The sequence below is a fragment of the Eutrigla gurnardus genome (assembly GCF_963514095.1).
Source record: "Eutrigla gurnardus genome assembly, chromosome: 1".
NCBI lineage: Eukaryota > Metazoa > Chordata > Actinopteri > Perciformes > Triglidae > Eutrigla > Eutrigla gurnardus.
The window spans coordinates 648,718-664,533 of record NC_139915.1 but is presented as its reverse complement, the minus strand read 5'-3'; the positions used below and the strand labels follow the sequence as shown (position 1 = coordinate 664,533).

The 15,816-nt window shown below is 42.2% G+C and overlaps 1 protein-coding gene across 5 annotated transcripts in view; it reads left to right on the top strand.

Moving 5' to 3' along the window:
- zfhx3b (zinc finger homeobox 3b) overlaps nt 1-15,816 on the top strand; it is a 141,313-nt gene that overhangs the window by 112,308 nt on the left and 13,189 nt on the right. For 4 of the 5 annotated variants that reach the window (XM_084013669.1, XM_084013666.1, XM_084013668.1 and 1 more), the window contains exons 6-8: nt 2,846-2,953; nt 12,694-12,830; nt 13,364-13,564. In XM_084013669.1, the coding sequence (XP_083869795.1) occupies nt 2,846-2,953; nt 12,694-12,830; nt 13,364-13,564 (446 nt within the window). The remainder of the gene's footprint in view (nt 1-2,845; nt 2,954-12,693; nt 12,831-13,363; nt 13,565-15,816) is intronic. The other variant, XM_084013670.1, reaches the window with a different exon arrangement.

Genomic DNA, 15,816 nt, shown 5'->3' with positions numbered 1-15,816 from the left:
ACAACCTTCAGGCTATTGTCCTTAACGTCTCTCAGATTTGGGTTAGAAATGGCCCGCTGCCATAGCTTTGAGTGTTTCTTCTCATCTATTTTCAGAGTTAATCTTTGGCTACAGTTTTAGTGTCTCTTCCATTTGCATCCTACTCTTAGGCCACTCATGACCTTTCATTAATTATGGTCGGCCCCGGCTTTAATCATTCTGTAATACCGTTGGAGATGAGATGAGGAATAGGCGAAGCCGTTTGCCACTTAAAGATGCGATGCTGCTCCTGGAATTAAATGTCTGCATTTCTGCATAAATTATGGATGGGGCTCTGTGTTATGTGTGCTAAAAGTGTCATATACGTTGATTAAACATCTAAATAAAGAAGTCTTGAAAACACGAGGAGGGGGGAAATATCTCAGTGTGCATGTGAGTGTGTAGAGCGTGTGTGCAGGAAGTTAGGGGCGGATGCAGGGAATGACATTAGAATGTTGGCTGTCTGTCACAGCGATGTTCAAGCACAAAGTGTGTATTAATGTGTAGGTGGGGAATTAGTCTCACTGTAAGTGTCGCACAGCTAAGAAATGACATCTTGCCCCATTTTTAAAGGTGACAAAATTTACCTGGGGATTATTTTGTAATCTGAGCACCTATGCAGCCGTACAGCATCCTAATTCTCGCCGAGCTGTGGATATTTATGCAGGCAGCAGTTAGATGGGATTTCGAGACGCGGTAGGAGATCTCTGGTTTTTCTGGGAATGTCTAAGATCCGCTTCACCAGCATGAGATGGGCCGCACTGCATGGAATTCATGGGTTGCCTTGGAAACATAATAGAAACATGGTTAAAAATAAAAGAATCACATGTATGTGTGTGTGTGTGTGTGTGTGTGTGTGTGTGTGTGTGTGTGTGTGTGTGTGTGTGTGTGTGTGTGATACAGGGAACATTTAAAAATGCTTTTTTTTTTACAAGAAGTCAGGCATCCCTTTTAAATATCTTTATTTAAACACGGGATCATTGGATCACAGCGTCGGCTTTAGTGTTAATGTGTGACAACACAATACATGCACCAATCACTCTGCTCACAAAGCTGTGTCCTACAGCATTTCTATCAGCAAGCAGGAAATGGAAGATATTGCTCCTTTCCTGCCAGGAATACAAATTCCATTGACTTTCATTTTTTTTTAACTGAATAACCCCATATGCATGCATAATACCATGTTTTTGTAGCAGTAGTGTGCATTCAGTCAACCATTTATAAGCAAGAAAGGTTATTATTTGCCTTAAAAATAGCAGTGCATGTTGTAGCTACTATGATATGATCTTTTTTTTAGCATACAGAGAAAAAGGCAGTCGATTTAGTAAATACACAGCAAAGAATGAAATGTCAAATAAATAAAAACAATCATTTCCTTGAACGTATTTCTTCATTTTGACCTGTATTCACTGCGTTGTCTCTGAATATTCCATCTGTGAGGAGGCCGTGTCATCGGGAAGGGGACTGTGAGAATAGCCGTGTGGTTCGGAGATGTAGGAGTGTTCAAAGTGTATCTGTGATAATGACACACACACACCGGCGTTTGAGAACACCATGTCGACTCTATATACAGTGCGTGCAACGTTTCACCACTGACAGGATAAACAGTGAGTGTTGCAGATAATGTAACGTCATAAAAGTGGTTTTGGCTGTGGGTAGTCATGTGGTGAGCTAAGATTGGATGTGTGATGACTGCAGGGCTGAATGCTTAAACAGGATATTTCAGTAGCTGTTGTAGCATTGTCAATATATCAATAGCTCATGGAGTAGAGACCTGAGCATGAAAGCATTTTCAAAAGAGCATTTAAGTACATTTGCTGAGAATTAGCTGACGTGTGTAATAACTGATAGGGCCTATTGACTGCGGCCTAGTTTACTGTTGTCAAATCAATGCTATTGCATGCGAGTCCCACTACTTTTAAACAAACTTAACAGACAAAGGGGATGTTCAGGTGGCACTGGAGGGAAATAAACAAGATTGATGGCCTTTTTATTATCTGTTTTTGCTATCTTTTCCTCTGTGTGTTACTTACAAATGGCGTTATCGGATATCCATTGTTTGGACTTCGATGCTCCTAAATGGCCTGATATATTGAGCTGAGGCTTTTAAGGTGGTTACAGGGGATTTCTGCCTTTGACTTGGCATAAAAATAAAATGAAATGTGGCTCTGAAAGTTTTAAATATTTATGATTTTTTGTGTGCATTCGGAGGTTAGAATACGTGAAATGAGGCTCGTGTTGGTAAGTAAGCTAGCAGATTGCAGCGGGGGACAGTAATGTATGTGGATGTTGTGTTCCTGTGTGAGAACAAGAATGGGGGCTCTTACTATAAGGTCTTCCTTTTGAAGGATATTGCTCACTCAATTATTTTTCCATCTGCCCACTTCAGGCCAGATGTGTGCTTTTCCCCCCCCGCCGTTTTATGGCCACATTAAACAGAGGAAACCATATTTGTGTTATGGTCTTGAATACTTATAAAAATATAATACATTAGCTCTCAATACAATATGCAATATGCTTATAATAACATAACAACAACAATAATAGTTATAATGATTATAATAATAATAAATATCTGCCTTTAATCTTCCCCTAAAATTCCACTCTGATTTTACGATTCTTGTCAAAACAGATTTCACAGTGATGCTCAGACAGCACAGGACAGAAAGCAGATTCTGCCCTCTTTGTCTGCTAGCCTTGCAACTGTGTGTCAGCATATGTAATTGTTGCAAGCACCTATAGAAAAAAACGCTGCCGTCCCTTTAAGTGCTTCCACCAATTCTGATGGCGTGGTAATTTACATATCCCATCCTCCCTCCCCCTTCAGGAGAGCTGAGTGAGGATGTGGAGGCTGCTAGTGAGACCACCACAGACCAGGAGGACCAAACCAAAGACAGAGAAAGTGGGGGGGAGAAGGAGCTCACCAAAGGGACAGGTAAGGCCAATATTTACACCACACACATTTAGGGAAACTACTCACAGGAAACACGTGGCTCTGCACCTGAACAACAGGCCTTTTGTCCAATTAAAATAAACCTATTTTATAAATATTGAAAGCTTTTCAAGCATTTAAAGCTCTCTCTAAAAAACCTCCCACCTTCACTGCTGCAGGTTTCCAGGCACCCTTCAGGTGAAGTTAGGAGAAACTGTCATTTTAGTAAATATGTTCAGGTGATCATGTGACCCATGTGTTGTCTTTGCTCAATAGGTGATGCAAAGAGAGAGGGGGGGGGGGGGGGGGGGGGGGCTGTATGCATAATTCCAGCTGAGTGTGTACACACATGTGATAGCACTGCCCCCTCCTCAACTTTGCTGCACACACACACACACACACACACACACACACACACACACACACTTACCTGCGTTTATTCTGATCAGATCAGGGTGGTTTGATCCGTGGGATGCTTTATTGACAGGTGAAGGTGGTGAATCCTAAATGGGGGTTGGGCTTATGGTGAGGGGGCGGGGCTTAAGGCCTAAACAGCCTCTTCTCAAGGATCCTCAAAGAGCGTTTTGAGCATTTCTGGAAGTGCGTTCACTACGGTGATCTCTTTCCTCTCTTCTTGTGACACTACATGGTGAAGCTTGGAGGAGTGTCTGACTCTTGGGTCTGTCTGGTTGGCCCCTTGTTATTTCCAGGGAAGGACTATTTACAGTGGAAGGTGATTGTAGGAGAACGTCACCATTGAGGTTCTTGAGTGTTTGTCATAGAACTAGAAGAAGTACTTACATTTACACTGTGCGAGTGTTAAAAATAGAACCGGGTGTTAATTTAATATCACTAATACTCTGTGTGCAGACAGTACAATATTTGTGAAAGATGTTGGATACCTTAAACACAGGATTTGTGCGGCCCGTCTCCGCCTCCACGCCACGAATGAAGAACGGTCTCAAAGTTTAAAGCGAGAATCTAAAACATCACTGCATCTCATCATCGGATTGTTTTCAGATTTCCCAAACATCAAAAAATGAAATATAGTTTAATGGTTGTTTCTTCTGCACAATTTACTTTTGTACGCCCGTGTTATAAAAACAGTGTTGGCAGTAAAACCGTCTCTTATTCAATAGAGGAGATTTCTGATAATGATGACACGGAGCGGGAACAGGCCTGGATAGATGCTTCTCACTTGTCTAACTCCGTGTGTTACTGCAGGATGTTTTGATTTACACTAGTCAGGTTAAAAGCTGGAAAACAATTCAGACCTTTTGCATACCTAAGTTTTTTATAAAGTGTAAGGAGGGAAAAAAACTTCATCACAGTGTTTGAAGCCCAGCCTTTGTAAAATGTCTTTGATATTCGAACTTCTATTTTAAATGAGGCTGAGTTGTTTGTGCTCTTTGAAAGGGCGACACTCTTCTTTGATGGAAGAAATAATGATATGCATGCCTGACTGAATATGGCTAAAAGTATGTTTTAGCACATCAAAATAAAGCACTTTAAAAAGCATTAAAATGAGCTGGCCGATTAATAATTCACACATACCTGTGGTGCACAGGAAGACGACTCCTCGCATTAGGATTCCTCCTTTTTGAAAGGCATGCAATTTGATACAAGCATATTCAGTTCCTTTCCTCCCCTCTGTCAGTCGCTAATCACCAAATAAGTGTGTTTCTGTGTTTTCACAAAGGAAATATGTGCTTGCATATGAAAAATTTACAGCCTCCCAGCAGCTTATTAGAAACGCTTAGTTAAAAATAGCATGTGCATTAGGGAACCAGGTCTGAGGTTCTGTTTGATGTCAGAGAAAAAGGTGGGTGGGTGGGTTGAGGTGGTGGGTTCAAGGCTGTGTTGTCAGCGAAAGGTAGACAGCTGCAGTTTAATGGAAGGGTCCCTGTTTTTGTACTTCAAACTTTTTGCGATTGATGACTACAATGCCCATTCAAAGAAAGTGCAGGAAACTATCTGGCGGGGTAAAAGTGAGGGAGAACTCACAATGCGTTTGGTAAACAGAGGAGCCCTTGTCTGGGCTGCTGATTGTCAGAAGATATTTTTTACAGTAGGCACACAAAAGGTGCGCATGTTCCAATGTAGTATATGAGCATCTCGGCCAACCTGTTATTTATCTGAAAGGTGCTCCGTCTCCCACTGTCTGAGGCTGAGCCGTTTCTCGGGTCCATCATTAGAACTACTGAAGTATTTCTTCTCATCGTTGTCATGTAGCTGTTGGAACATAGCACAACATTGTTCCTTTACAAATGACAGTCACTGTCAGACAGACGGCATTAGTGAACACAGAAAAAAGGCTTCCTTCCTTTCTAAAGCCACTGTCAATCTTATTTTCTCTTTCTTGTTCCTCCACAGCTCCTCAGTATTCATTAAAATCATTTAGAGGTGCATCAGACGCCTTTGTAAAATGCATATGTATTCAGCATGCCATCTCTTGAAAGATGCCTTCATTATTCTGTTGTGTGTTTTTATCTCAAAGATAATACATATATTTACATGTACAGGCATTCAGACATATGTAAATGTCACATGCTCCCAACACCTCAGGCGATATGGTGCAAGTTTTTGTGATTATCTAGTATATTATCATAAGTACCCCGAGAGAGGAAAATACAGATTTACAGTAAAAGTAAGTATAGGTGGAAAACTAAAATCTTCATGTATTTTCCACAAAGATGTTCATGGCGGCTGTAGCTGCAGTCTAATCATTCTGCATGATTAGTAATTCAAAGGGTCATTTTTAATGCTAGGTATGAAATATGTATAAATGGACGGCCACGAGACTCTTTCTTCTTTCTGGCAAGAGGGTAGAGCTCGTGCATATAACGAATCCTTACCTTCATTAAAGCAGGTGGTGTGTTTCTGCAGCAGCTCAATGTATGGGGATGCAGCAAGGTGTGTGTGTGTGTGTGTGTGTGTGTGTGTGTGTGTGTGTGTGTGTGTGTGTGTGTGTGTGTGTGTGTGTGTGTGTGTGTGTGTGTGTGTGATCAGAAGGTAAAGACAGCAGAAAGAGAAGGAAGGGGGGAATGGTTAATACATCTGCAGACTAGCACACTGTGATTTGACATATTTAATATAAATGTATAGATGGTGGTTACAGTGAAAGTTAGATGTTGTGTGAATAGAGTTTTCTGTTCCGAAGAGATCAAACAATGGAAGATCTCGACACATGTTGTATGTGGTGAGTCTCCTCTAACCACGGACTCTGCCCGTGTCCGCCCGGCCTTAAATCTGACTGTAGTTAAAGTGTGTAGGAGTATTTTGACAGAGTTTTCCAGAGCACCAATTAAAGGTGACACGCAGCACTCGATTAGCTGCTGCACACTGTTTTTACACTTCCTGTGTACAAATAGCACATATTATGGTCTCATCCTACTTAATTATGCCGGGGAACATTTGCCTCTCACATGAGCTTGATAAATAAAATCAAAAATAGGCAAAATCTATATTTATATAGAATTAAATCTTTATGCAGAGGTGCTGTTGTGATTGCCACGCTGTCGTTTGAAGCATGTACTGTAGACGGTAATAGATAATACAGGTGGTGATGGAGAGAGCATAATGAGATAGCAACTCATTACGGCTTGTTGAAAGTAGACATAAAAGATGTTTTCAAATATTTATCTGATTAGTTTGCATTATCAAACTGGTATCTATTTCTCTTGAGGCTGCCATGAGGCTCATATGAACTCCTGGCTAAAAAAGATGAATCTCAGTGATGTTGAGTTAAACAGTCGACACTGTGGAACGGTTGAGATGAAGGCTGTGCAGGTGGGCGTGCTTGCAGCTCCGCGTGTCTGTTTTTGGCTCAACATCCAAGTGTGTGTGTGTGTGTGTGTGTGTGTGTGTGTGTGTGTGTGTGTGTGCTGGCCCGTGTGCACACATCCAGGTGTGTGTCGGAGGAGCAGATAGCGTGCTGTAGATGCTGCATTCAGTGTGTATAATGAAATGATGATTAGCATCCCCTAGACCCGGCACCGTGGCATTGCAGTCTCCTCGTTTCTAACCGTCAGTCTTCCGGGTGTTGCTCATCCACAAACGGATGGTCCTCCACGTACCAGTGCAGATATGTAGATTTAATGTTAGTCGTGGCTTTGCTGCTTATGGTTAGTTACAATCAAATAATTCAAGTTTAGGTTACTGTGACTTGAGACACTCGGTGCAGTGGTGATTTGTTCTTGCTTTTAAAGCTAAGTAGTGTGAGGAATCAGCAGACGTGAGCAGTGGAAATGTTTACATATTCATATCACGTCCTTTGAGTGCTTGTCATCCCTCAAATTGTAATTCCTTTTGTCTTTGAAGATAATAGGCCATAAATTGTCCTTGTTTGTGAGCCAACTCCCTGAAAGCTCAGTGTTTATGAGTTTTACCACGGGGATACTAATAGGCAAGCATCGGTGCTGTGTGTCAGAGCGTCCTCTAAAGGTGAAAACCATGTCATCCTGTTGTTCAGTGGCCTGAACATTATTATTATTATTACGATCTCCTCCCAATTTCTTCATCTGGGATGTTGCCTTTGTTGCCATCGTGTCATTAGGATGCATAACATTCTTATGCTACGTCATTTAGTGTTTTGTTCTTGGACATCATGAATAATAGGAACTTTTTTAATATGTAGCTTCACTTTTGGATTTTTAGTTCAAGGTTTTCAGTTTTCTTGTATTCTTTTTTATAATTCCCAGAGAAATATAAGATGAAATGGAAGACGGCCCTTTTTTTGGCTCTGGGCTCTGACACAAGCTATAGATTAAAAACCTTGATAGAAATGGAAAAATGCAAAGACACTATTCAGGTGTGTTGGGATACCATTAAAAGGAGAGTGTTGTAGCACTGGGGGAGTTATCATCTCCATATTAATGGCCAGCTTCGAGAGGGGATAGAGGTTAGGATTCTTCTACATTACAAGGAGCCGAGGCGTTTCAGAAGCCCCCCACGGTGTGAAGGTGAAAGGTTTTAGGGAGTCGGGGATCAGAGGACACACTTTACAAAAAAAAGTACCACTGAGGAGCCTTGAGGTTCACTATGCAGAGGAACTGTGGGCTGAGCTTGGGTTTAAAGTGATTGGCAGACTGTGGCCGTTCTGGGCAAAGTGACAGTAAAGTTATGCAGCCTCGCTGGCGTGGACGGACTGGATGATAGGTTATGTTTTTTACAACCGGAGGTCTGAAGCTGCCACGGCGAGACAGGAACTGTGGTAATGAGGGGGCAGAGGCTCCGGAGATGATGAGGACCCCATGTCAGTCAGTAGGAGGGGAAATCCCCTCCGAAACACCAGGAATCCTTTTTCACATCTTTACTTTTTCATATATTTATATATTGTTTACTGTAAGTCACGTTTCATCATACTGTATATAACCTCTCCCAAGGACGAAGCCTATCAACAGCAGCTGTGATTCCACTCCTTGAAGATTTCAGATGACCTGTTGTGGTTAATTCGGTGTGTGCTGTGTCAGTCACGCTGTCCAGCAAGCATCTTTGCCCCTTAAAAGCACAACAAGGCTGTGATTGCTCCAGAGACCGGCGCAGTGTGCTGACAGCCCTTTGCTTGCTTGAATAATACAGTCCTGCTATAGGAGGTGAGACAAGGTGCCAAAGTCCAATTCACTTACGGGACTCTGCAGCACAAAAGCTCCTGGTTTACGGAAAAGGGGCATGAATTAATAATCACCTAATTGGCTCTTAGGTTTTTTTTTTCTCCACTCCTGCCCTGCCTTTTGTGCTTTCAAACAAAAGCCCACCCTGTGTATCTGTCAGAAGAGGTTTGGTGTGGATGGGGGATCCGTGTCTAATGACCAGGCAGGAGAGGTCAGGCTAACAGACAGACTCCTGAGAGACATTAAGGTCACTGACGGAACCCACAGTGGTCTCTCTGGAGGACGGCTTGTGAATGGGACAAGCGTTGTTAATCGAACCAACCACCAAGGTTTAACTGTTACACTGTAGTTTTAGATGTTTTTTAAAAGCATTATCACTCAGGAAGCTCTTAAAAGTCAGTCATATGGGGCTTTACCAAAGAGAAAACAGCAGGATTGATTTTTTATTTCATTACTTTTTGTGGTAGAAAGTAAAGCTAGACCTCCCCTCCAGTATTCCTGACATCCATAGCTTAGAGTCCCTTCTGTTCTTCCTTGCCAGTACATTGCTCCTGTAATGGTCGTATAGCCTGCTCCATCAGGACACAATGTTCTGGTCATTGGTTCTGATCTACTGGCCGTGTCGTGGATCCATGCGTCTCACATGTGCACATCGATGTCGGACACCGCCGTCCAATCTGCCACGTTACAAAATCTCGATTTCATTCCCAGCTTTCCAATGTTGCGGCTGCTTTTTTTCATCACCCTTGACACCAAAAAAAAAAAAACCCAGGATACAGTAGTTGGATGTTAGTCACAGTGGCGGTGATGGTGTCGGGGTGTAGGGTTCTTAAGAGAAGGCGATTGATCAGATTTATGGAGTCCTAATTGGCCATGACGAGAAAGACTGTGTCTGAGTAAGCCTTCCCAGCCCTCCATCTGTGTGTGTGTGTGTGTGTGTGTGTGTGTGTGTGTGTGTGTGTGTGTGTGTGTGTGTGTGTCTCTGACACACAAACATGAACCACGAGCCAGAGAGCCGGTCCGGACCCCTAACACAGCAGCCTGAACAGCCTCCTCCAGTGCCTTCACATAAACAGCCACTTGTTTCACGTCTCTGGTCCTTATTGTGTAATTATATAAGAGGAATATACTTATAATTAATTATGGTTATCCTCTTAATCACCAGCCTGAGAGGATACTTGTGTCTACTTCATCCACGCGTACTTTGTGTTGTATGCATGTAGTTTATAGCTCGCCTGCATTCTGAGGCCAAGGATTTCTATTTACACCAACTTTCTGCTACATTAAGTTCATTAAAGCCCAGCGAATCGCAACAATGTATATTTGAATTGATGCAAAAGCAACGCAGCTTTTTTTCTTTTATTAATTGTTTTCAGAGATGCTGTTGTGTTGAGGCGTTATCCTTCCCGATCCTGTATCTATGAGGCTTCTGGTGAAAAGTCAGTTGCTTCTGGTGTTTCTGAACTGCTAATGAAGAGACAGAAAGTTTCCTAACTAAGTCAGCTGAAGAGAGGAACATATATTGTCATATCTAAACAGAACTAGGAGTCTGTGAAGTGAAAGATCAGCCAGGTTGTTGGGCGGTGAAGGTCACCGCGGATGGTCGTCCTTGTTTTTCCTGGAGAGATGAGTTCGGGGGGAGTAGGAGTGGACTGAAGTGGAGTTGAGGAGGAGTTGGCGGTGAGGACAGTGCCATGACTGAGAGGTTAATGTCAGGGAATGGGAGGTTCCTTTTGTTTAACATTCCCTTTGTTTATTGGCGGATGTGTTTAATAGGATTGACTGTGACTGGACCCTAATAGGGCCTCCCTGGCTGATCCCAGTGTCTCTGGGAGATTTCACAGGCTGCTCCGTCCAAAGCCAGGTCCCCCACTGGGGAATCAGCTCAACTGCCCTCGCCCTGATTGGGCCTGACGTTTTAATGTCTGGAGCAGGAGCGTGGTCAGCCCTGCTTAACCTGACCCCCGCTAAAACCTCCCCTCCTCAACCGGTGCCCTCTGTTCTCAATTTGACCTTCCAGGACTGTACAAATCAGGCCAAATGTAACTCTTTATGGGCTTGTTAGGGGCTGGAAAAGACACCTCTTTAAGTTTAACAGTGAATTCTTTCCACTGGGGACAAAGTGTGACTTTCCTGCAGCTCCGCCATGCTGGATAGTAGCAGTACAGCAGAGTACTATACTCTATCACCGCTTTTTCCTTTTCATATTTCTGAAGTATTTTTAAAAGTGGTAAGCTTGTGTGAGGCCTTGCTCTGCTGACATGCTGTTTCCTTAATATCAGTGCTGTTTGCATTTAAAAGATCAACATAAAAAATCAACACTTGCTCCCGCACTCACTCAAAGCTCTTTTATTTAATCAGTCTATTGACCTTCATCAGGACCCAGGATTTAACTTCTGTTGTGTGACTTCCTTTAAAAAAAATAAAAAATAATCACACTCATGCAAACTGATCACAGGTGTGTTTGATTGTCAGAGGAAGTGACATCATTAAACACAGGGAGAGAAACTCGGAGCTTGACACATTCAAACATGATCCTTTTGGACCGCAATAGAACAAATGTAGTAATCTAGAAAATAAGGAAAAAAGGGGGGGTGGGAGAGAAGGAAAAAAAGAAAAAAAAGAGAAGAAAAGAAGGAAAAAAGAGAAAAAAAGAAGAAGAAAAGTGAAAAAAGAGAAAAAACGGGGAAAAAGAGAAAAAAAAGAAGAAGAAAGAGAAAAAAAGAAGGAAAAAGGAAAAAAAGAGAAAAAAAAGAAGAAGAAAAGTGAAAAAAGAGAAGAAAAGAAGGAAAAAAGGGAAAAAAGAGAAAAAAAAGAAGAAGAAAAGTGAAAAAAGAGAAAAAACGGGGAAAAAGAGAAAAAAAAGAAGAAGAAAGAGAAAAAAAGAAGGAAAAAGGAAAAAAAGAGAAAAAAAAGAAGAAGAAAAGTGAAAAAAGAGAAAAAACGGGGAAAAAGAGAAAAAAAAGAAGAAGAAAGAGAAAAAAAGAAGGAAAAAGGGAAAAAAGAGAAAAAAAGGGAAAAAAGATTGCATTTAAAAGATGATGTGATTGACTTTGTGAGCTCGTGAAACACTAAAGGTAACTGTATAGGTGACTGTAATGGAAAGAAATAGAAAAAATGTCCACAGACAGAGATATGCTCGGGTGTGACTAATCATCAGTCTGATTCCATCTTTCAGCCGATGGCATGTTTTAATGCCTTGAAAATGTTGGAGTTAAATGAAAGCTTGTTGTCTTGTGCGACCAGCTTTGAGGAAATATCCAGATTTGCTCAGGGGCTCTAATCTTGCCGTCCCCCGTTTTCTCTTTGTCACAGTTGACTTGCACAGAACTACAACACACTGGAGAAGGCTGAGCTGGTTACAGCAACGTCAGTGAATCAGAGAATTTCACTGGCATTCCCCTGCTTTCAGAAACAGAGCTGGGGAATTTCACAAGCCGGGTCAATCTGAAGGCAGTGCTTGATTTTAAAAACAACAACAACAACGACAACCATGTTTTGTTTCTTGGTGCTTTTAAAATGGCCTGATCATTCTCTTTTTAATGAATTAGAATTTTTGTTGACACAGAACTGTGACTAAAAACCTGACCCTCCTTTCTTTGACAACAAGGACAGAGTGTAGTTGAAGACCTTTTAGTGTTACCTTTGTTCTTAACTATGCTTGTATCACAAATACATGAATATGAAACATGAACAGCCTTCAACTGTTATACAGAAACAATGGAATCTGCTCTGGATCTTCTTGATGAATGCTGAGGTTGCAAGATATTTGCTTAGCCCGTCTCAAGTTTAGAAACCCATGTAGACGGAAAATACGTGGTGAAACCTAAAGTCGCACCCTGGTGGCAAATGAATATTTTCATTAGGGGTTTATGAACATTGAAAGCCAGCTCCCTGCAGCAGCATGGGAAGTAGAAGTGTGTGTGGGATTTTTCTTATGGGACGACATGACAACACTTCCTCTGCCCAATTCCCATTAAATGCAGTTCTATCACATTTTAGGAAGGTATTCCAAAGCCCTTCATCCACAGTGTTATTGATTGACCTGCTCCCCGACTGCCAAGTCCTCACCTTGTCTTGACATGTCTGTGCTTCTCTTCTCTCCCTCCATGTTTGTGTGTGAATGTACAGCAGTGTCTGGCCACTCGGAACGGCACCAGTCAGACTCCCCCACCCCCTCCAAAAGGCCCTCTTCTCGGTCCGAGACCTCCGAGAGCCCGCTCTCCTCCAAGCGTCCCAGGACGGCTGAGAAGAGCGCCGCGGAGCAGGTGAGAACCGCACGCCGCACGCCTTCCGATACTGTTGACGTCTTCAGATGTTTCATAAAAGTCTCTGTTTTTTAAAACTCTTTGAATTAGGCGACTCTCGCTAAAGGTTATCTCATCCTCAGATACCGAGCCCTCATTATAAACTCCAAACTTGCACCCCAATTAAAAGAAGAAATGTGGAAAATATACTTCTAATAATTTTTAGTTAGTTATCTCCCTGACCCTTTTCTATATTATGCAGAATTTATTTTCCAAATCTACTCAAGATTATTTTAGCTTTTCTGCTGCAGTTGCACCGCTAATTGTGTATAAGGTGGAAAATCAATATAGTATTTGACAGATGAGAGCACTTTGAAGTAGGTGCCAAGACTCAGCGGTGCTCCGTATTACACAGTTGTCTGTGATCAGAGGGTTCTGCCTGCTTGAGGGAAGGGGGCCCCAGTCCTCCGCCTGATGTGCAGCTCCTCTTCAAGCAGGCCCACCCTGCTCACTGCACCCAGTTCACCCCGTTAACCCCCCATCTCTGTCTCCAGATGTACCAGTGCCCCTACTGCAAGTTCACCAACACGGACCTGAATCGCCTCAGAATGCACGTGATGACGCAGCACTCTGTTCAGCCCATGTTACGCTGCCCGCTATGCCAAGACACGCTCAACAACAAGATCCACCTGCAGTTCCACCTCACACACCTCCACAGTGTGGCTCCTGACTGTGTGGACAAGCTCGTCGCCTCAGTGAGTCCCTTGTTGTGTCCATGTTGTTTGGTTGAGTGTCATAGTCTTTATATATCTCAGCCAGCAAATACTGAATACTGAATTATTTTCGTTACCAGCATGTATTTGTTATATTAATGTGTATTATAGCAGTGAGGCGAGTACACTTTGTTTTGGTCATCTAGCGCCAGAGCAAAGAGAATGCATAAGTACTTAGGAAATGCATTATCCATCGTTTCTATAAGTCGGGGTTACAGAAGTGTGCTGTTAGCTGTTGTATACGTAGCACCAATGTTTCTCTCCACTCTGTCCCACATCATCTACACAACCATATAGCGGAAACCACAGCCAGGCGATGCTGCGCCGTATAGGCCCGACTTATTGATACACATTATTGGCTGTCAGATTGCAGACGGTGGGTCAGGTCAAGGACCAGTGTCAGGCTCCAGCAATGCCAGGAAGATCTCTCTTTATCATTTTACCCTGAAGTGGCCGCTCTGAGAACAATCGCCATTCCCGTCTTCCCTCCTTTAAATTGCCAACATTCAGTCCTTTATCAAACACAAAGAACGCCGTTAATTGTAAAACAGCTGCAGGCAATCCCATTGGCTCGTTGGAAATGATTGGCCCTATTTAAGATGCATATTTTCCCTCTTTTTTTTTTTTTTCATTGTCTTAAGAGAGGCTTTCTTCAGCTCTCTTCTAATCACAGTCATTTGGGGAGGGGAACTCATAATCTGTTTTTGTATTTTTTAATCATTTCAAAGATGAGCAGGTCTCTAAGCTCCCAGTTCATTTATTACCACGCTGACATCCTTGCCATGTCTTTGATCACCTGTGTGCGAGTCAAAACAAAGCTTTTCATGATGAAAATGTTCAAAGTAATTGTGACACGGAATGAATCACATTTTAATGAACACTTCATTACTTCATGAAATTCAAGCACAATCAACTGGAATGTTATTCTTCACTACAAAGCAGGTCTCACATAAAAATGTGTATTTATAGACTTTGTAGAAAAACGACTTACAAGAAATAAGATGTAGAGTTTGTAGTGTTAGGGTTAAAGGTTAGATTTATATGAGCCGCAATGCACCTTGGCACCGTTTTCTACCTAGAGAGAATACTTTACTTCCTATAATGCTCATAAAGGGGAAATACATGTATTTGTGCTGTTTTCTTGTAAATCACTGAGCAAATCTTTGCTCTGTTCTATCCTGCGAAGCTAAATAGCCTGCCAAGTCAAATATTACTGTCTGCAGCCCAGCCATCTTCATCCCCCATCTAGAAAGTAAAGTAAATGGCAAGCACATTAGTATGGTAGACGGCAATATTTATTTCTTTTATAGAGGTAGTAATGTACTGAGCCACTACAAGAGGATCCTGATAGAACAGAGGTAATATAACACACATTAAAGCTTGCACCTTTTTATAACAGGTGAATGCAGATGGAAAGGTGCTTTATCCTTTTCACATGTCTGAGGAGAGCAGCCTAATTAATTCTGAAATAGGTGACTTTTATTTCTTGCCGAGCATGCATAATGATGCTCTCCCACCCTTCATCCACCTATCGTCTCTCCTCTCCCTTCACTCCTCCCTCCTTTCCTCTCCACCTCTCATGCCTGTCTGTCATATACAGTACATACAGTATATATTTATATATATTCAGACATGCACAGATCCCCCAGTCCTCCCTCTCTCACTCACTCTGTGTATGTCTCATTTTCTGTCTGCATAAGATAGGGGTAATGAAAATAATTGTGCTTCATTAATTCTGAGTCTGGCTGGATGATAGCCATTTTGAACTATGTTTGCCAATTAGGCGGTCCAAATTAAAAATGACCTTGGGATACTCTGCACTTTCTACTAATCGCCTAATGAAGCCGTTGTCTAGAAACAGTGCACTTTGTAATGTAAATCTTTGCTTTTTGGTTTTGGGACTTTCATCGCCGGTTACATTCATTGTTTCTTCTCATTTGGAAGAAAGAAGGTAATGGATGTTTTCTCCTGAACGTATGGCCACACTAAAAAATAAAGTCTGCACTTTGTGACCGAAAGCTGCTCGGCGTAACTGTGAGGCTCGCGTTGCTGGAGAATGATTGTCTGTTTGGATCTGGCCTGTAGCCTATGTGACACGCTGCAGTGTGTTCGGCTGTGTTCTCACTGGAGGAGATATTAGAAAGCATGTGGTGGATTAACCAAAGCTTCAAATACAGATCCAACCAGGGCACTCTCTTACTTTTCAATACAAATTCCACCAGGATGCATTCATT